At 35.9% G+C, this 23,375-nt stretch overlaps 1 protein-coding gene across 2 annotated transcripts in view; it reads right to left on the bottom strand.

The window, feature by feature from the left end:
• Positions 1-1,226: 1,226 nt before the first annotated feature.
• Positions 1,227-23,375, bottom strand: part of LOC115418049 (carboxyl-terminal PDZ ligand of neuronal nitric oxide synthase protein-like) — a 431,902-nt gene continuing 409,753 nt past the window's right edge. For both annotated transcript variants that reach the window (XM_030132357.1, XM_030132358.1), the window contains exons 11-13: positions 13,089-13,285; positions 10,651-10,769; positions 1,227-3,096 (exon numbers count right to left, since the gene is read on the bottom strand). In XM_030132357.1, coding sequence (XP_029988217.1) covers positions 2,469-3,096; positions 10,651-10,769; positions 13,089-13,285 — 944 coding nt within the window. In that variant the 3' untranslated portion in view covers positions 1,227-2,468. The remainder of the gene's footprint in view (positions 3,097-10,650; positions 10,770-13,088; positions 13,286-23,375) is intronic.

Here is a 23,375-nt window from a genome sequence, read left to right as displayed (position 1 = left end):
CAAACATTCATCACTGACCAAAAGCATCTACTGATCTAAAATGTTTAATACCTGTTAATCCACTAATCATATCAATACATGTAAATAATTGGTTTAAAATACAGTTTGTCATCTTTTCATGGTCATCAGACATGACCCATTTGGACGTTCAGAGGCTCCGTAGTGAATGTGGAAACCCTGTCATCTTCTACAACATTGATTCACCAGTAAAACCTATGGAGTTGGATCAATCACAATGGATGGAGATGCTTGGTTTATGTTCAGTTAATAAGATATTTTACTAAAAAAGTCACTTTTCTGCAGTTTTTTCTCTTTTTGATATAATAACCCTCAACTTTAATCTGAGCTTTTATGAGCATTTTCATGATCAGTAAATTAAATACAGGAAAATATCTGATTTATCCTGATACAATGCAAAATATAGAAGATAATATTATAATAAATGGTGGTGAATCTCTTAAGAAAGGTTAGATATAGAGAACATTTCATTTGGGAACTGACACAAAAGTAGTGTTGGGTCTTTATGGGTTAAATGCTTCAGACTCATATGAACAGTGTATGGTTGCATGTGCAGAAGAAGACGTGATATCACATGTAACACACTACGTTTATGGAAGTGAATATGGATCTTGCTGAGTCCTGCCTCCTCCAGCACAGAATGTGATGTTTGTTGCATTCAGTGAAAGTCAAATGAAATGTGACATGACTGTTTAGACAGAAGTCACATGCAAAACATCAGATATGTATCCGATTTAGGACCACATATGAAAGAGGCCTCAGTCTGATTTGACCCCCCAAAAATTAAAATAGATATGTCACATACAGGCAAAAAAGTCTGTCTGCAATGTGAGCATAGCTCTAGTTGTTGGTCTGCTAAATGTTGTAAAATGGCACAAAAAAAAAAAAGCTAATTAGTGTTTTCCAAAGCCCGAAAGTACATCTTGTTTGGCCCACAAATCATAGATATTTAGTTTACTGTCACAAAGGAGAGAGGAAACAGAATAGACATTCAGGAAAGAAGAAAATATCTATTTTTACAGCTGAACTTTGTATTTAGATATTCAGAGATGCCAAATGAGATTGATTTTTCTTTACAAGTAAACTTAATTATTTTTAGGGCTACTAAAAGGGCTCCACTAATATGGCTGGAGGAGATCTTTAGTAAATTTGCATGTATTTTATGTACAAATTTCTATATTAAAAAAGGACATCTACTACAATCTGGCTTACAGTTTAAAACTAACTTTTTTTTTTTTTTTTTTTTTTTTTACAAAATATTGAAAATAAACACCCACAAAACTACTTAGCTACAGCTACTTCAAAAAAAATAATTTTGAATCTGAATCACACCAATATTTCCAGCTTCCAAAGGTTACTTTCAGGCCACAGAGATTACAGACAGAATGTGAGTTGCTGCAACTCCTTCTTAACCAAAAGGCATCATAAATAATTTCAAGCTTGGGGTCAAAAGTCTTTCAGTCGTGATGATACTCTGCCGTCTGCAGTGGGAGTAAATAAATGATTTGATTCCAACTGAACTGAAAGTAAACCTCCCCGTGACCTTTCCACTTTCTGCACGTCCACATTCATTCAACCTCTCCCACTCGATTCCTCCTCCTCCTAAATCCACTGAATCCACTGTCAGTTCTCCAGAAATGTACACAAAGCTAAAGTAAAGTATTCTCAACATACTCAAGCATAAACGATGCTGTCATATTAACTGCAGTTTTTAATTTTGCTTCATTTTAGCAGCTTTTGCAAATAAACTTATACTATGAAATATCATGAAATAAAATATCCCTTTTAATGGATAACAAATGTACAGGCTTTGTGATTATACCCGTCACAATAATTTAATACTAAAATCTAAAAGAGATTTTAAAAGTCAAATGGAAGATAAAGAGCAACAATGTAAAGATTTTACATCTTTAGCCCATTTAAAGGGATATTTCATGACAAAACTTACATTCACCCTTGGATTATGTGCTAGTTATTACATTATCAAAAGCAGATATGATATGTTATAAACCTGTCGTAGAAGCTAAAACTTGAAAAATACACTGATTTTTAGATAAAAAGTTAAAATATAAACTAAAACCAACCCTCAATTCAATCATAATTTCTTTCTTTTTCATTATATAATTTTTATTTTTTATTTTTTTTCTATTTTTAAGAGGATTCTGGTTGTGTTCACTGACCTGGAGGGCCAGATTTTATATACATGATCCTAAAATTCATCCAAACTTTTATAAAAAGCCAAAAAGCAACACATTAGGTTCTTGCCAGAGTCGTAGAAAGGACTTTTTCCCTTTTTTTTTCTTAAGTGAGAACTGACGCAGGTGAAATATTTAAAGATGGCAGTGAATATTTGATCCTCAGTACCTTTATAGTCTATTTCAATTACACTGAAGGGAAGTCGAAGTCTCTTGAGAGAGAATTAAGAGAAAAAGTTACGACTTTTTGAGGCGTTACTCGAACGACAGCAGGTCTGGGTGCGGCTCTGAGTCGTCTGCGTTCACTGCCGAGCCTTTGCTGCAGGGGGCGCCATTCCCCATCAGGACCTCCTCGCCCAGGCTGATGCGGCAGGGGGTTTTACCAGAACACGGGGTGGAGGCGAGCCGGGAGTCTCGACCCGGGGCCTTCTGCCAAACGTCGCAGGATTTGGATTTGGGCTCCATCAGCGGCGGATCTTTGTTGATGAGGTCTGGGACAGAGAGCTGGAGCTGGGGCGCATCCTCCACATCATCCCCTTCCCCTCCATGCAGCTTCCCGTTGCTTCCCGTGGACTCAGAATCAGCTGGAAGGTTCTTGTCTGAGCTGACCTCTGTTGGCCTGGTGTTACTCTTCTTCCCTTCCTCCCCCTCCTCCTCCTCCTCTTTCTCCTTTTCACTTTCCTCATGCTCCTCTTTGTTGATAAGAGGCGTCTTATCAGGGGAGGAGAGGAAGGAGGCCGAGTCGGCGGCGTCAGGAGAGGAGACCACAGGGTCGGAGGAGATCATCATGTCTTGAGTGGTCTTCAGAGCCCGAGGGAGGCGCTTCTTCCCTGAAGGAGGTGGAGGGTCCAGTCGAGGGAAGGAGTCAAAGGAGGAGATGTGGCTGGAGACGAGGGGAAAAAAAAGAAAGAAAGAGGAATATGAGACGGACAAAAACAAATATTGCAGACTGTTACATTCCCCCTCTGGTGTAATGTGTTCTGTCCTTATATTCTAATTTGATGTTTCCTCCTCCTCCTCCCTTCTGTCTCCTGTCTCCAGCTCCCTGGTGCCAGTTGGTGTCTACCAGTCCTCTGTATAAAGAGCGAAGAGCTGCACATGGAGACGTTTGCCCTCAGGTCTTTCTGGCAGAAAGGCTCCATTTGTGTAGACCTTTTAAATGTTTATCAGTCTAACCTTTTTCTACTCAATTAGTGTCCTTACCTAAAATAAAGCAAATGTTTTAGGTGTCCAAGTTTAACCATGATGTTAGACGTAGACTTACAATTAAAACTAATTATGACTGGTGAAAAAAACAAAAAGGAAAAATCAGATGAAAAGTCAACGGTTCTCTTAAGACACATTCTACATTAGTGTAAAAAAAATTTCAGACACTCTTAAAGGAGTGATATTTTGCTTTTTTAAATGGAATTATACATTTTTAAACATTTCCCTGTGGTCTTCATGAATTGTAAATGCTATGCTTGGGTCTGAATTCTTCATTAATTCAACTCTACAGGTCCATCTTCAACCCTATTTCTGCGTAATGACACCAGAAAGGCCATTTTGAGTGCTGGCCCTTTAAAAGCCCACCCCCTCCAGGTTCTTGACTGTGTACTCTATCCCATTCAACCGTTTGTGTTCGTGAATACAACCAACGACTGAACATTTTAGGTAATCGGCTCGAAGTTTGGACATATTTTCAGTTTTTACAACAACCACTGCTGCAGACAGACAATTATATCGTACTCAGAGAAATGTTCGTCGGAAGTCTTGACCTTATATGTGCAAATGTCGTGACGTAACTAGTTATAAAATGTAACAAATTAAGAAGGAATTGAAACGGCTTGTAGATGTCCACTCGGTTTTTGCCAAAATGCATATAAAGATAGCTTTGCAGCGCCTGGAGGGTTCAAATTCAAACTTTTTGAACTATTAGGGTCCGAATACACAAATAAATGTACCAAAGACTAATAAAAGTGGGTTTAGCAAAATGTGACCCCTTTAATGTTTTTTTTTGTGCTTCAAAAGGTGTGGTTGCATCAGACAGATACAAAAAAATGGAAATCATTTTTTTGGTTTAAATTCTTGACAGTTTCAACATATCATGTCTTGGATGTGTTTCATTTTTTTACTGAAACATCCAGTTTTGACCTCGATGGAACAGCGCATGTGCAGAAGGGAGCATGTGGGTTCGGAGAAAACTTAATAATACTTGTCAGAGTTCAATGTCTTAAAAGTGATTCTTAATGCAATATATCACAATTGCATGAGGTGTCCAAAAACTTTTTTTCCACCACTGTAGTTTTCTCCGTTACAGCCCAATGTTCTGTCGTGGCTAAAAGCTTTAGTGGGGACACTTACTGATTCATTTCTGTTAGATATTTTTCCCCATCAAGTTAAAAGATATGCAAAAAGACCGTTTGTGTCACTGCCAAAACTTATGGCCGCTGTTCCTAAAGTACAAAACTATTAAAAAAAAGTTGGAAAACTTTATAAAATATAAATAAAACCACAAAGCAATGATTTATAAATCCCATAAAACCATATTTTTTCCATAATAGAACATAAAAAACAGGAAGAATGTTAAAACAGGAAGAATGTATTGCTTTAATAAAAACAGTAAAGTCATTTGGAATTTGATGGCATAAAAAATGTTGGGGTGGGGGCAATGAAAGACTGGAAACTTAAGTTGTACCAAAAAAAAAAAAAAAAATAGCTAGAGGAACATTTTGCTATGTTTTTTTTTTTTTTTTTTTTTTTTTTAGTTTAGTTTAAGTGGCAGCAAGTTGGTATTGTTAGTGTTTCTGTCAGAAAGTCCTTAAGGCTACCTTCTCTCACCACTGCATTAGGAGATTTCCTGACCATGTTTTTCTGCCAGCTTATGTTTGTAAAGTGCCTTCACTGACCCCAGACTATGGGTTTGGTATTTTTTATCAGGTAGCATGTTACATTAAATGGCTTTTGGCTTCTTTTGTAGTTAAATCCTAGGTAATTCGAGTGTTTTTTTTTTTTTTTTTTTAATATAAGAGCTTTTTTTGGTTTGCCAGTAAACATTTGTCAAGGAGAGCTGCCTTTTTTCTTAAATGCATCTCTTTTCTTCTGGTATTGTTGTGCTGATGGAAAGTTTAACTGTAGGATTGTACCTTTTCATCTCTATTATAGTAAGATTAAAGGTAATTTCGTTTTCATTTCCAGCAGGTTTTGTTTGTTGCTTTGCCCTTGGTTTCGCTTGAAGCCATTTATTCACTCTAATCTCTTTATATATTAAAAACTGGCTATAAACACATCACATTATGTTATTCCTGTTAACCTTTGACCTGCTTAGAGTCTCAACAGTGACCATCACAGGTGAATGCACCACTGGGTTCAGATGTGCACAAACATTTTATAAAACACAGGTTTGTCTACGAATCTTGGCCTTTTAACCACATGTAGTTTTATTCACTGAAACTGATTTTTGAACAACTCTACAATGAAGATATTTAAACACTCTGTTTGCAGTGTTGCCATTTGATCTGTTTCTGTACTTTGGATAAGACTTTTTTTGGAAGAAAGCAATAAAAACACTTTAAAAATATCCATTTATAACCACATCTCCAAGTCTAGGCTAGCCAGAATTTATTCTAGTGTTGAAGAGAACTGTAGCAGATGTCATAATGCTCCAACTACACGAACACACATGTTTTGGTCATGTCCTTCCCTCTCTGAGTACTGGTCAACAGTTTTTAGTATTCTGTCACGGGCACTGAACCTTAACCTGCAACCTAACACCTATTCTGCTATTTTTGGAATAGCACCTACTGATCAGCGGATAATCAATAAGCACAAAGACATTATAGTATTCACTACTCGCCCATCGAAGGATTCTCTTGCAGACCGCCTAGCACCTCCTTGTGGATGAGTGTCCTCATGCCCCATCTAAGTCTGGAAAAGGTTAAATACACACTCAGGGGGTCCAAAAACTTCTTCTGCTCTACCTGGAACTAGGGATGGGAATTGATAAGAATTTAACGATTCCGCTTCCATTATCATTTTGGCTTATCAATCCGATTCCTTATCGATTTTTATTGGGTGAGGGAATAAAAGAGTACAACGGGGTTTGTTTGCATTATCTCTCTTTTATACTTCCATCTGCACAGAAAATATAACATTTACAGTATGCACAAATAATAATAACAGATGACGCTGGGGGGGTTTACACCATATGACCATACAAAGTGAAAGTTAAGACACTTTACTAATTCCTCTGTCCTCTATGGAATCAATAAGCAGAATCATTAAGCAGGCAGGTAAACGATTCCAAGGAACTGAACTATTGGGAACCGGTTCTGAAAAAGAACCGATTCTCGACTCACCCAGAAAAGGCCTTAATTAGCACACTAAAAACTCTCCCTGATAACTCATGAATTCATGAGTTCTAAGCTAAATCATGAGGGACGATATGTGTCGTTACACAGGCCAACATAACCTCACTTGCTCTCAAATCTGGCCTGTAGACCAACTCCACTCTTGTTTTCTTTTTGTTTAATTACACTGGTCTACAAGGAAAATGCTTCCAGAATAAAAGTAATGAAATTTTACCACATGAGAGTCACTGATAAAGAAAAATCAAGTAAAATGCTGGTTGGCTGAACTTTCCAAGATACAGCCTTGGGTCAAAATGTGAAATTCAAGAATTAACATGAGAATGGGTTTGACTCAAAAGGAATATTTGTTTCAGAGCTACAAGATCTACTTCAAAACACTGTCTGCACATTAGAATACATTCACTTTACAGGTTCTATTTAGTGGAAGATTTATAAAACTATTATATAAATGTAAATAAACCAATATATATGTGTAATAACACTTAATCATATACCTTGAAAACATCAGCAAACCGGCACTTTTGTCATTTATTTTCCAATTAATCTTATTAAAATACGTAACATTTAGCACATTTAATGTCTGAAGCAAATCATTTCTAAAAAATTGTAGACCAGTGTTATTTATGCCTGATGAATGTCATACCTTCTAATATTATTGCTTTTATTTGTTGACTTATTTATTTATCCTCAGATTGGGATGCATTACCCAGGAATGAGTAGGGTGAGGGAATGGATGGGGTGGGGTGGGTATTGTATTTATGTTACGTGGAAAATCAGCACTGTTTTTTCTTGTATCACTGTCACTTTTTTTTTTTACCTTGATTCCAGTAAAAAGAACATTGAAAAAAAAATCCATTTATGTGCTAACTAAGCCTGACATTTTCAGTAAACATAACATACTGAAACAAAACTCCAATTTTATTGTGATTTATGCAAATTGATCCTCTTTGTGCAGATAGAAAACTGTCATGTCACCCTCTGAATTTACTATGGTGACTACATCCAACGGTGACAAAAGAGGAGCACATCATATTTATTCTGTGAAGCCTGCTACCGGACGTTAATCTGGTTTTGTCTGTCTTTTATGTTTGTCTGCCACTTCCGGTTTTATTTTGTTAAGTTTTCCTCATGTGTCTTGTCTGTTGTGTTTACTTCCCTTCCTGGTTCGTGTTCACCTTTCCCCTGATTACCTGACTCCGCCCTGATGTGTTCCACCTGTGTCTCATTGTCTTCCCTCCCTTTTGTGTATTTATACCCTGTCCTTTCCCCTGGTCAGACGCCAGTTCGTATTCTCTCGCAGATTACTTACCAGCGTTTTGATCCTGTCTGTTCGTTTGCCTACCTGTGTTTCGACCCGTTTTGTCATCCTGTTTTGCCTGTTTTTTGCCTGCTCCCTGTCGGTTTTGTCTGCCTCCATCTGCCTTCCTGGATTTTGACTTCTTTGCCTGGTTTTTTGGTACGTGAGCTAGCTTACCCTTATGTCCTGTTGCCTGTCTGTTTGCTCTCCCGTGTTTGACCTGTTTCCGTCCCTGACCTCCCTCTGCTTCTCCCTAGTCAGCGTGCCGACTCAAAACCCGGAGCCTAACCGTGGGTTCGTGTCCCTCGCCCGGAGGACGAATCCCTCGAGGACTTCCTTGGTTGCTGTCCTCAAGATCCAGTTCATTATCATAACCTTTATTTTTGTACTATCTGAACATAATAAACTCTGTAAACTTTTACATCCGCCTCCTTGTTCTGCATTTGGGTTCTGGGTCCGCACTATCAGCATTACATATTCTTATTTGGATAATTTTTGCTGCTGACAACACTGTGAATTTCCCCATTGTGGGATCAATAAAGGAATATCTTATCTTATTTAGATCGATAAGCATTAGAGTATTTTTAGTTGATGGATGATTAGCTATAAAATATTGAGGAGAAAAGTGTGTTACATCTACAGCAGAATACATTAACAAATCAAATACAAGAATAGGTCAAATCTATGAAGATAAATTATGAATAGGACACGCGTACCTCCTGCCTCTCAGTTTCACATAAAAGACTCTCAGTGCCGCCCATCCACTACCAGCCGGTGGTCTGCCAAAATCTTTACCGACCAACACAGACAAATTAAACAAAATCTATTCACAGCGCAACAAATGGGACAAACAAGAGCAGAGCTGCTGAAAAAATGACTTCTGCTTGACTGATCTTCAGCTGAAGAGACAACAGATCAATGCCTCTGGAACAAATCCTCAGATACACACAAACACCAACAACCTGGGATGTCCAGGAGCATGTGTGTGTGTTTGAGTAACTAAAATCAGATAAAAACTGTTATAGAAACTGGGAATCTGTCAAATTCCATCTGAGGCATCTCACAAACCACGGTTTGATGGATCATTATTCATTTAAATTCCCATTTCACAGGAAAAGGCTTCAATTATTCACTTTTTCTGACCCAGTGAAAGACGTTTCTTTCAGCATAGTTCATTTGATATTTTTCTACAATAAAATCTCTTCTAGTAGGATGAAAATTACATTCAATTTGCAGCTTTGAAGTGTTTTGAAAAAACTGGAAAGTTAACATTTGACAGAATCCTTTTATACTGAAAATTCCCTGAAGAAACTTAATTGATGCAGATCTTATATTTAGTGTAGTAGATTGTAATTAGCTTTAGATAGATCTGGGCTTCAAATATTTAAAAAAAAATGACCTAAAATTATGATTAAAGTGTTTAGAATAAAAGTTATGGAGGAGAAGCCAGTGTACTAGATCATAGAGATATGAACTGAATATTAACTTAGAGTGATGAGATGGGATGAGAACCACGAAGAAACAACTTTTACAGTCAGAAAGTGACAAAGTGATTAAAACTAGTTGCACTGTTGTTGTTTTCACCCCTGGACACAGCTCTAAAGGAAAAGAATGGAGTTAAATTATGTAACTGTGCTGTTTTTGTCAGCTCGTTTGAGAACCTTATGAAGATTCCAAACACGTCTTTAGAGCAGCTATTAATGATACAAACCATACAGAAAATAGAGGGGATTGGTAGTTTTACTGGCTGTTTTCTGTCTAAAAACAGAGCTATAATTTAAATGATCAGCTGATTATAACACACTTATTTTAAATGAGTGAACCAAAATACTATGTTAAGGGTTTTAGTTTGATGAAGCTAACTCAATGATACCATTATATATATTGAACTTAGGGGTGGGGGCGATATAGCAAAAATATCATACCATGATTTTTAAAAAATAAAATCACGATCTCGATTTTATCACGATTCTTTACATTGATCTTTGAGACTCATTTACCAGTTTCTGAACAGGCAGCCAAACAACTTCCCTGTGTAAAACATAGCCCTAAAAGAAAAAAAATAAAACAATTTAACCCTAAGAACCTTCCAGAACATTTTTCATTGAAATAGTTGTGCCAAGAACATAAACATACTAAAATGTAAACAACAACACTGATTAAGTGCACTCTTGTGACATAAAAACTAATGCCCCCTTAAACAAATGTCCTGCGCCCTCAAATTAAAGTTTCCGAAGGTAGGAAAAAGGACAATGAGCTGCACAACAGCGGGAGACTTAAGTCTTAAGTTTCACTTTCATTTTTTGCAGTCATATGGTGTGTACGTACTCATTGTAAATAAGTTTAAATAAGTTTTTCTTCTTCCCACTCCTTTTCACGTATAGATGAACGATTTTTTTTTTTTTTTTTTGTGGAATTTTGAATTTGCATGTATTCTGTAAATGCTCGAAATAAACAAACAAATGAAAAATGAATGAAATGATTGTGGGGTACATACGGCATGGAACCCCCCCAATTCAACAGTCTCTTTGCTTTGTCGGATTACGTTCTAATCCTTCATGATCTAATATTGTCGTATTGCACACCCCTAATTGAACTTTATATTAAATTCAGTGAGTGCTACAGTCTGTGGATACAAAGCATTGATTCATTAGTGGTTTTGGTAGTCATATGTGTTCTGGTACACATTAACCTCCTGCTATTGAAAGTTTGTAATATCAATACTACATATAACCTCTTGACAGGACTGGTAATCTGGTAATCCTTATAGAAATACATGTGTGGGCAATACCTGCTGGCAGTCTGGTTGTGATCCATGCAGCTCCACACTGCACCAACATTTTTGTTGACCTCAGTGACCCCAATATCTCCAATGTGACTGGGCTCTTTTCTTCTTAACAGATCATTCACCTACAAGGATGGGTAGACAGAAAACATATTCACTTTGGGTAATTTAAGAACATATTGCCCACATACCATACAATGAAACCTTTATCAAATCTTAAAGGCAGGGGTTGAAGTTGGCTGAAATAATCAGAAACAGTGTTCCAGCACCTTTGATTCAAAGTCCAGAAGATTTGTGATTTCATATTTGATAATACTATGCAAATTCATTTTTCATGATGCTATTGAGATAGAGAAATAACTCAAAAAATCAGAAAGTTGTCACCCCATGTCTTGACTATAGTCACTTCACAAGATATTAGTGTGAAGAAAATTGGAAATATGCAGGGAATATGAAACTTTTCTCAAGCATTATAAATGATCCTCATTCATGATAGTATGTGAAGGAGAAACAAAATGTACCAACTCATTAAAATAATGTTTTAAATTACAGTTTGATACTTAACCACAGCCTGGACTTTTGTCTCTATACTTCAACTTTGTCTGCATCTGATGATATGATGACTTTGGATAAATTAATAATGACGACAAGTGTATAAAAGCCTTGTTTCTAAACTTAAAAAAAGGTTAAGCTGAGACAGTAGGTGGTGTTGTATATGAAGAAGTACATCCTCAATGACCCAAGAACCTCTGTATTGAAACATACCTAGTCTTTAATTGCGGAAAACATATACCTTTGGTCTGAGTAAAAAGCTGATCAAAGAGAGAGTTTTTTTTGTACAATGACCCCTGCACTATGATGTTATAAATTTCCTTTGGTCAAATTTTTCTTTGTTGATCCTCTAAAGCAGACCTGGGCATTGTACGGCCCAGGGGCTACATGCGGCCCAATAGCTGACCCTGACTGGCCTACATAAGGTCATTAGCAAATTAAAAGTCAATGAAAATATATATCTGTTTGTAAAAATATATTTGTTTGTAAAGCCTGGAAAAAACGGCAGATATGTTTGTTGAAATAGGTCAGTATTTTGTTTTGTTTATATACTGTGCCTATTGTCTGGTATTTGATCTTTGGTTTGTATTTATGGTGTCTTATAAGCCCATGGAAGGGCTGGGCATGTCTGTATGCAAGACACAATAATAAAAACATTCATTCATTCATTCATTCATTCATTCATTCATATATCATTGTAATAGATGCAACCAGTACAACAGCACTGCTTTTATTTTGAAGGATCTGCTAAATTAGCATATTTTTGATTGTACTTTCTGTAATTAGCAGAAGGCTTATGCACTGATTGGTTTGTTGGTCAGCTAATGGGAAAAAAACGAAAGACTGATTCAGAATGCAGAATTTTTAACAAGACATGGACTAAGTATTTCTTCGCTGAAGTCAGAGGTAAATAAAAAGAAAAGGAACTGAGATATGCAGATTTATTGTTTTTCATGGAAACTTAATGTGGAGCTGGTTTTGCACATTTTTGAAAACGTTTTTGTAAATATTCATTAAATAGTTGTCTTCTGTGCTCCACATTTTCATTGTATTGTTTCATTTACTGTTTTCATAGAGATATATATTAAGCAGAGCTGTAAGTGTATTGATCCGGCCCTTAACAACTGTCAAACTTCCTCATGTATCCCCATTAGAAAATGAATTGCCCACCCCTGCTCTATACACAGTGTTTGACTCTGTACTGAACAGAACCTTTTTAAAAAGCTAAATAAACTATACTTAGAGCAACTTTGTCTGATTTATTGTAGTCCAGTGGCCCCATTAAGGATGAGGCGATCCCAATAAATCAAATGTGGAATGAAGATTATGTTTGCATGGACAAACAGCAGTAACACAGACTGTGTTCACTGTTCACTGTTGCCTATAGCTCACTCAGCTGCAGCCGTCTCACGTTGCATTACAGCAGTTTCAGACTATGGAATGTGGATCGATTTGTGGATCAGTAACACTAGTCCAGTATCTGATGAGTGAATCACATCGGTATCATGACCTTGTATCAGTTTGGTACCAATTCTAATGGATTGATTAAATATTGATTTTTAAATAATGTTTAGCTGGGTATACTGGACATATGGATGCACATATCTGTAAATATGGTCCATCATGTATTCAGGTAAGACATACCAATAGAATTTTATAAGTGAAAAGGAATTAGAGGAACAAGTTTGCTGCTAACAATAAAAAAAAAAGAAAAAAAAAAATCAATGTAGGTGTTATTTTGTAGGCAGGTCATTTTTCCTCCACTGTTCCACTGTGGACCTCAGGGTTCCCCCACCTGCCAAATCCCCCTTTAACCCCTCTGGTTAAATATAAAGTAGGAGTGTACAGGACCTGCAGGATCTTTACTCCATGTCTGTCTGTGCTGTACTAACCTTGGCCCCGACAGCCTTGCCCAGATTAATGGCATTTTTCAACCTCTGCTGACCTCCAGAGGATGGAGAGTCGATGGAGCCGGCACCCAGGTTGGGGTTAGCTGATGCTGGGGAGCGTCGGGCTGAAGCCTGGCCTGGCCTGGAGGTCTGTGGACTCTGCTGCTGAGCGATGGAGTTCTCAAACATACTTTGATCAACTAAGAGAGAAAAAGAAGGTAAAAGAAGAGGGATATAAGAAAAAATGAGGCTATTCAAAAAAGAAATGAGCGTGCATGTGGTTTTAAAAGTATAGCTGTTGCAAAGCTGCGGAACTTCAAGTGGGAAAATATATAAAAGGTGGTCATTCAGAGAAAAAGGACATGAGCTCCTGAAAAGAAAAAGTACTACTACACTGAAAATGAAGAAAGCACTTGAGCAGAATAATCCACACTGTGTCTCAGTTCTTCTGTACTTAAGACTTACTACTTTAAGTGCATTAAGTGCATTCACAGTGGCTATTATGGCAAACTGCAGTGCACTGTAAGGACTCAAATCAAGGTCTAAACATCGAGGGTTGAATACAACTTAATGAGAATAGTGGCTAAAGAATCTGTCATATATACTTTAGTTAATATACATCACATTGGAAACGGAATACAGAAACCAGGGAGTAAAGGTGAGTTTTATTACCTCCGCCAAGGAGGTTATGTTTTTGCCAGGGTTTGTTTGTTTGTCTGTTTGTTTTTTGTCTGTCCGTTAGTGTGCAACATAACTCAAAAAGTTATGGACAGATTTTGATGAAATTTTCAGGGTTTGTTGGAAATGGGATAAGGAAGAAATGATTAAATTTTGGTGGTGATCGGGGGTGGGGGGGCCCACGGGGGGGGGCGCAGACCAGAAAATTTAATCAAAATCTGTCCATAACTTTTTGAGTTATGTTGCACACTAACGGACAGACAAACAAACAGACAGACAAACAAACCCTGGCAAAAACATAACCTCCTTGGCGTGGGGGGGCCCACGGGGGGGGCCACTGATCAGCCTTGGCGGAGGTCTGCGCTCTCCGAGTGCTTCTAGTTTTTTAATAAAGTCAAACTGACAGACATTTTTACAGGTGACAATCACGGCCAAATGTTCGCAATAATGCCTTGCCTTATTTGAGTTTGTCATTCGAAAAGAGGATAGGCTTGAAATGTGATAGTTTTTCAACTTCATAATTAAATACATTACTGTTGTTCTGCGCTTTTCACCTCAAATAGTGTGGAACAATAAAAACAATACCAATGGTGCTGAAGTGGGTTAAGAAAATCCTCCAGACTGTTTTCGGCTGTGACTTAAGGATCACTTGAATCAGCTCTGAGTGAAAACAGCGCTCTCCTTTTCTCTCTTTGCAGCTTTGCAACAGAAACACGAACACAAACTGATGTTGCAACACGACAGTAAGATTTAAAGGGGTTTTATGAGAATACAGACACCACATGAGCAGTGCAAAATGTAATAAACAGGCAATAACATAAATAATGTCACGTAATGGTCATGACGCATGCACATAAACAACAATAGTAGCATCATGAAGGAGAAATGAACCACAATATGCAGGATCAGAAAAGTGGAAACAAACAGTGGTGGTCACGTCAAGATGGAAGATCTTACCTTTGTAGATAATGCGTTTCTCGGAAGGCATTTAATTGAGATACATTAAATTAAGGATAGTTACACATGTGTTTTTTTTGCTGAATCTTAAAAAAACATCCTGCTGATTCATAATAGCTTTCAGAAGGACAAAGTGAGGAAAGGTAATGACTAAAGAGAGCAGCCTGGAACTTCATACCCATATCTGAGAAATACATCGCCTTGGCCAGATAAATGGAGAGAAAATATCATCATTTGGAATCAGATGGAGCGTCAAAATTGAGAGGAACCTGTGACCTTGACTTCACTTTGCACGCTCGAGCATTTTACTTACCGCTCCTATCAAAGATCTACGAATGTACATTAGCAAGGGGTCAGAGGAAAAGTGATCCAACGCTATGAAGGAAAGTGATACAGAAAGCTTTTAGAGCAACTTCAAGGATATGAAGAGAAGAAGAAAGAGAAGGAGACACACTCAGAGTATAATAATGAAGCCAGTTATTGATGCAAAGGATCGGGTCACAGAACAGAGGACAGAAAGCACAGTGAGACACATTAAATGTAATCGTATAGCTTCAACACCGGCACTGATCTGGGTCCTGGATGAGATTCCAGTGTTTCTGTGTGGAAGTTACATTTTCTCCAACAAAAATGTCCAAAAATATGCACTACTAGGTTAATAGGTCAGCCTAAATCTGTACGAATATGAGAGTGAATGGTTGTGATGAATTGGAGACACCTTTGCCCAGTGGTAGCAGGGATAGACTCCAGTACACACCGCAAAACTCTAGAGGATTAAGCTGTTCAGAAAATTAATGAATAAATATATACAGTCGTGGAAAAAATTATTAGACCACACCTTGCCTCAGACCAATATAATACTATCATAATAACCTATAAATAATTACAACTACACATTTTTTATCTTTAGTGTAAAAAACAAAAAGGAAATTACATAAAAATGTGTAAATTTACAAACTATCCTTTCACAAAAAATGTAAATAACCCGAACAAATATGAACAACCAGAAAAGTCTGAAGAGAAGTAGATGCAATTTTACCAATATTTTGCCTGTTTCTAAATGTTTTACAGTCGTGGAAAAAAATGTAAGACCACCCCTTGTTTTCTTCAGTTTCTTGTTCATTTTAATGCCTGGTACAACTAAAGGTACATTTGTTTGGACATATATAATATAATGATAATATAATGGTACAATATGATGATACAATATAATGATAACAACAAAAATAGCTCATAAGAGTTTAATTTCAGAGCTGATATCCAGCCATTTTCCATGTTTTCTTAATAATAACCAAAATCACTTCAGTTCTTATATCAATAGCTTTGGCATTGTACTGCCAAAAACAGTGCTTTTACATTTTCCATGTTTTCTTTTCTGTCTGTTTTAGTCACATAATAGTAGTAGTAGTAGTAGTAGTAGTAGTAGTAGTAGTAGTAGTAGCAGTAGTAGTAGAAGTAGTTGTAGTGTAGTTTTATTTCGAGCACAGAATCATCAGATCACAAAGAACCATACTACATGGTCAAACAAAATTTTTCTGTGCTCGAAAAAGAGTGGGAAGAAGTATAACCTATTCACTCACACCCCTTTTTACAAACTAATGAATTAAATCCGCTTCCTTTGCATTGTTAACATACCTTTTCTTCTGTATATTTTTACAATAACACAAAACATCCACACAAACCATTCACATACACTTTTCTGGTCACTTCACACACAATCAGATTTGCATAATTAACCATTTTTTAATATAAACTATAATATTTATATGCACTTTAAATATTTACTACAAATACAATGATCAATAAACGTGATAATATCTTCTTGTCATGATAATTAATTAATTACAATAATATCTTATTTTATACATACTTCTAGATAGAACAAGATATTCACTTATTCAGATAATGCTCTATATTTTGTTATTATACACTCATATATATATACATGTATATATATATATATATATATATATATATATATATATAAAACTCCTGTGATAAACACAGGAGTTAGTACTTGATTGCATAACCATTGTTTTTGATGACTTTTGATGGTGTAATAATTTTTTACACGACTGTATGTGATGAATTGGCAACACCTTCGCTTAATGGAAACAGGGATAGACTCCAGTACCCACCGCAACCCTCTTGAGGATTAAGCTGTTCAGAAAATCAATGAATAAATATATAAGTTCAAGTAGAGTATGAGAATTAATGAACATTTCATCTACACAAATGTCAGCGCATGGCATATATTCATGTTCTGTAATTTTACAGAAGCAAAATCTGGTTCTGTAAGTTCAAGTTAGTCACTATTTTTCCATCAGGACAGAAAAATAACCTGAAACTTATAAAAAGAAATTGAACTGTAATTTCTAACACAATGCATTAAATATTAACAGTCGAGAAATGAAATAATAATGAGCTGAATCAACTTAAAATTCTGTTCTATAGGTAAGTTTTTACCTTGGACTCTGGCAAAACTCTGAATAAATATTTAAACTACTTTTTCATTAGAATCATTCACCAATTTAATTTCTGAAGCAAATTGTTAACAGCAGGGCTACCAGAATGTGATTTATTTCTAGTCAGTAGCCTTGTTATCACATACTTTCACACATTTTCATGCACAGCATTAGGGAATTTGTAGGGAGACGCAAAAAAAAAAAAAAAGTCATTTAGAATTCTAATTTTGATGTTGACTTAAGGTGACTTTTGAGTAAACACTATAACTAAATTCCAATATAGCACTTTAATCTGATGTGACAGCTGTTTCCTCAGTGCCCTCCTGCATATTTACACAAAATGTGAAAGTATTTACACTGTGGAAGTAGCAGCAGGTAGTGCAAATTGATGAGATCAAATTATTCCTGATTTTTTTTGTCCATGAAAACCACATCACATTTAAATGGCAGACAGAAATGTTCTACTTGTTACTGGTGATGACAATGATGAGTATCTGAAGACTTCACACGGCTTATTTTATTCACTCCAAACCAGCTAATGGAAGTGCGCCTAATTTACAGTTTTTTCTTGGATGATTTCTCTGAATTTAAACATCATTAGAATTAAGTTTATTTATTATTTTTTGATGAAATCCAGTTTATTGAATTTTCAAGATAAAAATGAAACAAAAGACGTCAGACAGAAATGACGTATGAAATGAAAAGATCTAAAAATGACAGTGTTTTGACTGTGTAACAATGAATAAAAATATAAATCTACAGCCTTTCATGATGTATTTTTGTCAACTTCAGTCCTGAGGAGGCCAGATTTGTGTTTTGGATCTTGAACCGACAAAGTTTGAGAACCACTGAAACAAAAATGTTTGAAACCATCAAAATCTACAAAATCTGACTTGAATACTCATCATTTGCTAGATTGATTGTTTGCTTGAAGTTTAAAGATGGAAACAATACTGAAGACATGAACTATGCTACTGTTGCTATGGTAACAGGGAAAATATGTTTATATTAATAGGCTAATTGGTAAGTCTAAATTCCCCATAGGTATGAATTGTTGTTCATTTCTACAGTCGAAGTCCTGCCCCCTCCAGTTGTACCCCATGCAACCTTATTTCAATGGTATCAGTGGTGACAGATAATAATTTTGTGATCCTGTTTAAAATGTGTTACTATTTACACATATGTATGATGTTAAAAGATCACTTTGCAAACTGAGAGAGCCACAGTTCATGGCAAAGACCGGAAAGAAACATCTAGTTTTGTGGTAACCAGCTAAATGGACTGCATATCTTGTTACTTGCGGTACATAGATATTTAGGCTACATCTTTTTTTTTTTTTTTTTCCCTCAAGTGCTTGGAGCCTGTTAGAGAGAAATATTTTCTGTTTTCCTTAATGCCTTCTCCACATTAGTGCAGATATGTAGCAAAATTGCTAGTTTTTCTGCGTTTGGGCCTCTCGCCCCCACATAAACAGCATTACAAGTTGCAAAAACTGTGATCTTGAAAAATTATTTCCATACCCCTGTGGAAAGAAAATGGAGATTTTAGAAAATGATGGCATCATACTCCATTTTATGCATGTCTGTTATTGCTTTGTGTAATGATGCTGCCCCTGAAACATCAAATCCAGGTGTATAAATCAGTGTATGACCTACAGTAGATTGAGGTCAGGATGGATACCTTTGGGAGATAGACCAGTCTGGTGTTATGGACATATCTACGTCATGTAAAGAACACACTTTGACAACCCCAACCAACACTAAGATAGTTCTGATAACAGGTTCAAGCCTCTGCATCTGCTACATCCAGTATTATCAATGTCAGTGTCAATCCAACAGAAACAATGCCTGTTTGTACCACTTTTTTTTTTATTTTTTTGTTAGTTTTGTGTTGTAAAAAATACCTGTTTAGAACAATATCTGTGTTAAAGTGGACAGGACATAAGTGAGAGGAGCTAAAAATCAGCACAAAACATCACTAGATCGTTGCTTTGTAAACAAAACAAAAAAATTAAGACACAAATTCTATCAACTCAATTTGTCTAATGTACTTTAAATTCTGTTTGTCATTTGTAATATAGGTCCTGTCATAGAAGACTGACTCTTCATTGAACATTAGATACAGATTATGAGCACTGAAAGCAAAGTCTAAGGTCTAGCCTGCATCAATACATCAAAAGGTACTTATTACTATGATAAAAAAAAGACGCCTCATATCCATCTTTAAATGTTTGCTGAATTCTCTGCACGCCTTTCAGGGTCATTCATGAATAGTGACCGTACATCAAGGTCATCATGTGATCTCAGGATCGATAGTGTGACATTGCATCGGCTATAAACCCGCCTTATTGATCCCACCAGACAACGGGGCCTCATATTCCTCCCCCTTTAACTCCTAATGGGAAAGTAATGGATGGACTTGCTTGTGTACAATAGACAGAGGTTTGGATGGTTTTGTGAAGGGCATAAGAAATTCATCCGACAAAGAGCCCTGGAAAAATGCATGAACTAATCTAAATATTTAACATTTTGCTCCATAGGTTCCTTAAAACCCATAGCGCCAACAAAGGGGAAATCTACAGTTTGGAAATGAGCCCTGTAGCTTCCTCTCTCTGGCTTCTTTACACACAGATGTGATTTATCACCACTATTTATGACTGTAAATTTTGTAAATTTAGTTTATTGGAGTATCCCTGAGCCAGCACTGAAGCTATCTTTGCTGTTTAGGATCCAGTCGGCTCTAAATGAATGCAAATGTAGTGTGTCTGCAAAAAGTGGTCGCATACAGAGCTGCCTGCAATGGATGAGTACCAACCCTTATTAGAGGTCAGTTTGTCCCAGCAGGAGTAAATGAGGCTTAAAATATATGAATAAAAGCCAAAACAAAGGAAACAAGTGGTTCCAGACACAACAAACACTGCACGTATTGTAGCTTATTTTGGCATTGATCCAGCTGATGTCATCATTTCTATACGTGTGCTGATGTCAGCATATCAATTGCCTCTATATATGTGCCAAGTTTGAAGCAAATTGAAACAAAATTGATGTTTTTATAGACATTTGAAATTTTGCCCATTATAAGTAAATGGGAGGAAAAAATATTTTAAAAATTCATAAAAACATTTTAACTTTGACTTACTTTTCCCAAAATGTTATCAGATCTATTCTGAGTCACTGGCAATCTATAAACCCAATTTGGTATGAATTCAACTAATAATTTTCCTGCTACAGACATGTGAAATTTCATCCATCATAAGAAAAAATGGGAAAAAAAAAAAAAAAAAAAAAGATTTTAAAAATTCAGAAAAATTTTAAACTTTGACCTTCTTTTCCCAAAATGTAACCACATTTATTCTGGGTCACTGGCAATCTATAAACCCAATTTGGTATGAATTCAACCTATAGTTTTGCTGCTAGTGTGTTAACAAACAAACAAACAAACAAACAATACCCCTTGCCTCCCCTTCAAGAAGCAGGGTAAACATAAGCAATACAGGAAACAATTAATATTTTTCATTAAATACAAACATGAATAGATGTATTACAGTCATGTGTTTATCAGAGCACTTGAATTATAATATGCTGAAAAGTAATAGTGGAGTTTTTGCCCAGTGACAGTAAAAATGTAAGTAAAAGACAGAATCCTGCTCCTCTTAGATGGATGTTATGTGGTTTGCCTTAAGGAAACTACAGTATCATGGAGATGGACCACAAAAAGTGCATCTTGGGATATTTCCTCTGTGCACAATTACCATGTTGCTTAATGCAGAACATAAATGTGGAAAATACAGCACTAATGTAACCTAATTTTAAAGGGTGGGACAGATACAGACCTAAAGTAACACCACACTATGAACCTGTCACATCACAATCATCCTTCTGAAGTCTTGAAATGGTCAACATGGATCCTGAATCAGCAAGTTTATATAAAAATATAAAATCTATGCAAAGTAAGCACAATGCTGTAAATTATGTCTCTAAATCTACTAACCTACATTTGGTCATTGTTAAGCTAACACACTGAATTAAACATAAAATGCCTGCGTTTATAACAACATTTTAACACACACATACTTTATTCCACTGCATGCCTGATTCCACTGCATTTCTCTTCCTACTGAAGACGACAAAAAGATTGTAGATACAGTCAAACTCATGCAAATTAACAAAGACACTGATTAGACAAAGGTGTGTTTCACTACTGGAGATATTTGACACTTAATTTGGAGATGGTGCTTGTTTCAACCAGGCTTTTTCAGATGAACTTGGCTTTCTTTAGTTATATTAATGAAACAAACCTCAGTCTCTATAACTAGATGCTCTTTGTATTTGTATATTTGCAAGCCTATTAGAGTATATACATTGACACTGTATATACTGTAAACTGTCTCAATGTAGACTGATGTGTTTCATAGGAAGATTTAAGGCTCACAGAAAAAAGTTAAAAAGGGAATTCTCACCGCAAAATGTTTTGTGTAGGTTTTATATATATATATATATATATATATATATATATATATATATATATATATATATGTATATGACATTATTTAGACTCTTAAATAATGTCTTTTAAATTAACCTTAAAATCACATTTTATTGCTGATGATTTTAATGTCTATTTTAATTTTAATGTTTTTATATTTTAACTTTCTCTCATCTTAAATGTATTTTTATGCCTCTCCTGTGATGCTTTAATGTTTTTTGTAAAGCACTTTGAATTGTCTTGTACATGAAATGTGCAATTCAAATAAATGTGCCTTGCCTTGAAAACAAATCAAAACCAAGACAGGTCAGCCTTCTGAGCATCAGACAGGAGCTTCCCTTACCAGCATCAGGCAGCATTGTGACACTCTCTGTGAGATCAATAATTTCAGTTCTTTATATGATAGAAATGTGTTCTATTTATGTTGAATTAATGTGATTGCTGTGCTTTTAGAATGAAGGGAAATGACATGCATCAGTGGAGTATTTTAACAGGAAAGGTGGAGGTAAGACAAGCAGATCAGATCAACTGATTAGTTAACTGTGTGGATAATGTAGATGCAACCACTGGAATTTAATACATAGGATGTTAAAGGTATAGTATGTTACAATTTCTCATAGATATATCTGAAAATGATTAGATTAGGTCGTGTGTTCTGCTTATGTTTGTGCTTTGTTATAAAAATATCACACTACAAAGCGTGTAGCTACATGTAGATTACCCATGCAGCTACAATTAACCTTGGTTGTGGTGTCACTTTTTAGAATATAAATATAAAGATAAATATACTCTGTAACAAACTATAATCCCACTAAAGGTTGGACAAGGCTGTGACCTGACACCAGTCAGACTTGCTGCTGCGACCACAGAACTTCTAGAAGGTGAGAATCTGAAATCTGACCTCCTTTAAATTACAACTAGAAAAAAACAAAAGGTGATTTTTAAAAAAAATTTTTTTTAACGTTTTTACTTGAAAATTGTATAAACTGAATTATGTAACTGACTGTTGAATGTAGGAGTGGATCAGAGTAATGCTTTATAAATCCTAGCTAGTTCTCTACAAACCTGTAAAGTGCACTGATTATTGGCCACAGCAGTTACTAAGACACATTAAAAAAAAAAGAATTATTGTGGAAGCTATAATAAGTCATGCCAGCACACAGAGACCTGAAGAAGGAAGATGAATTTGCATGTGCCTTAATGTAAATGTAAATGCGATGGTAATGTCTTTGGGATTTAAGTATCTTATACAAATCACCACCATCACTCAAAGAAAAAGGCAAATTGAATATTGCCTGTAATCTTAAATGAAAACACAAGTAAAATCCTCACCAGGTTATATTTTATTTGTCTAATTATCCACTTGCTTTATGTGAATCCACTTTGTTCTGCTCTTTGAGCTTTAATTAATTAAAACTTAAAGCCCACAATTCAATCCCTCATGATTGACTGTGGTTGTGTAGAGTATTTGTCACTAGTATTTGACCATTTGTGATATGAAAATATAGCATTAACTGTGATGAAATTGGACATTTTTGACCTGAAAACATAGTTCATATGACCATCAACATGTTGGAACAGAACTGAAATCCTGTAAATTTGCATAACTTGCATTTACCAACACAAAGTTCCTTTGGGGATTCACTTATATTGATTTCTTATGCACAAAGACAGAAATAAGACCTCTAAGCCTATTTTAGCCAAT

This window comes from Sphaeramia orbicularis, chromosome 4 (genome assembly GCF_902148855.1).
Source record: "Sphaeramia orbicularis chromosome 4, fSphaOr1.1, whole genome shotgun sequence".
Lineage (NCBI taxonomy): Eukaryota > Metazoa > Chordata > Actinopteri > Kurtiformes > Apogonidae > Sphaeramia > Sphaeramia orbicularis.
Note: the sequence above shows the minus strand (reverse complement) of the source record. Positions and strands in the feature narration are given on the sequence as shown.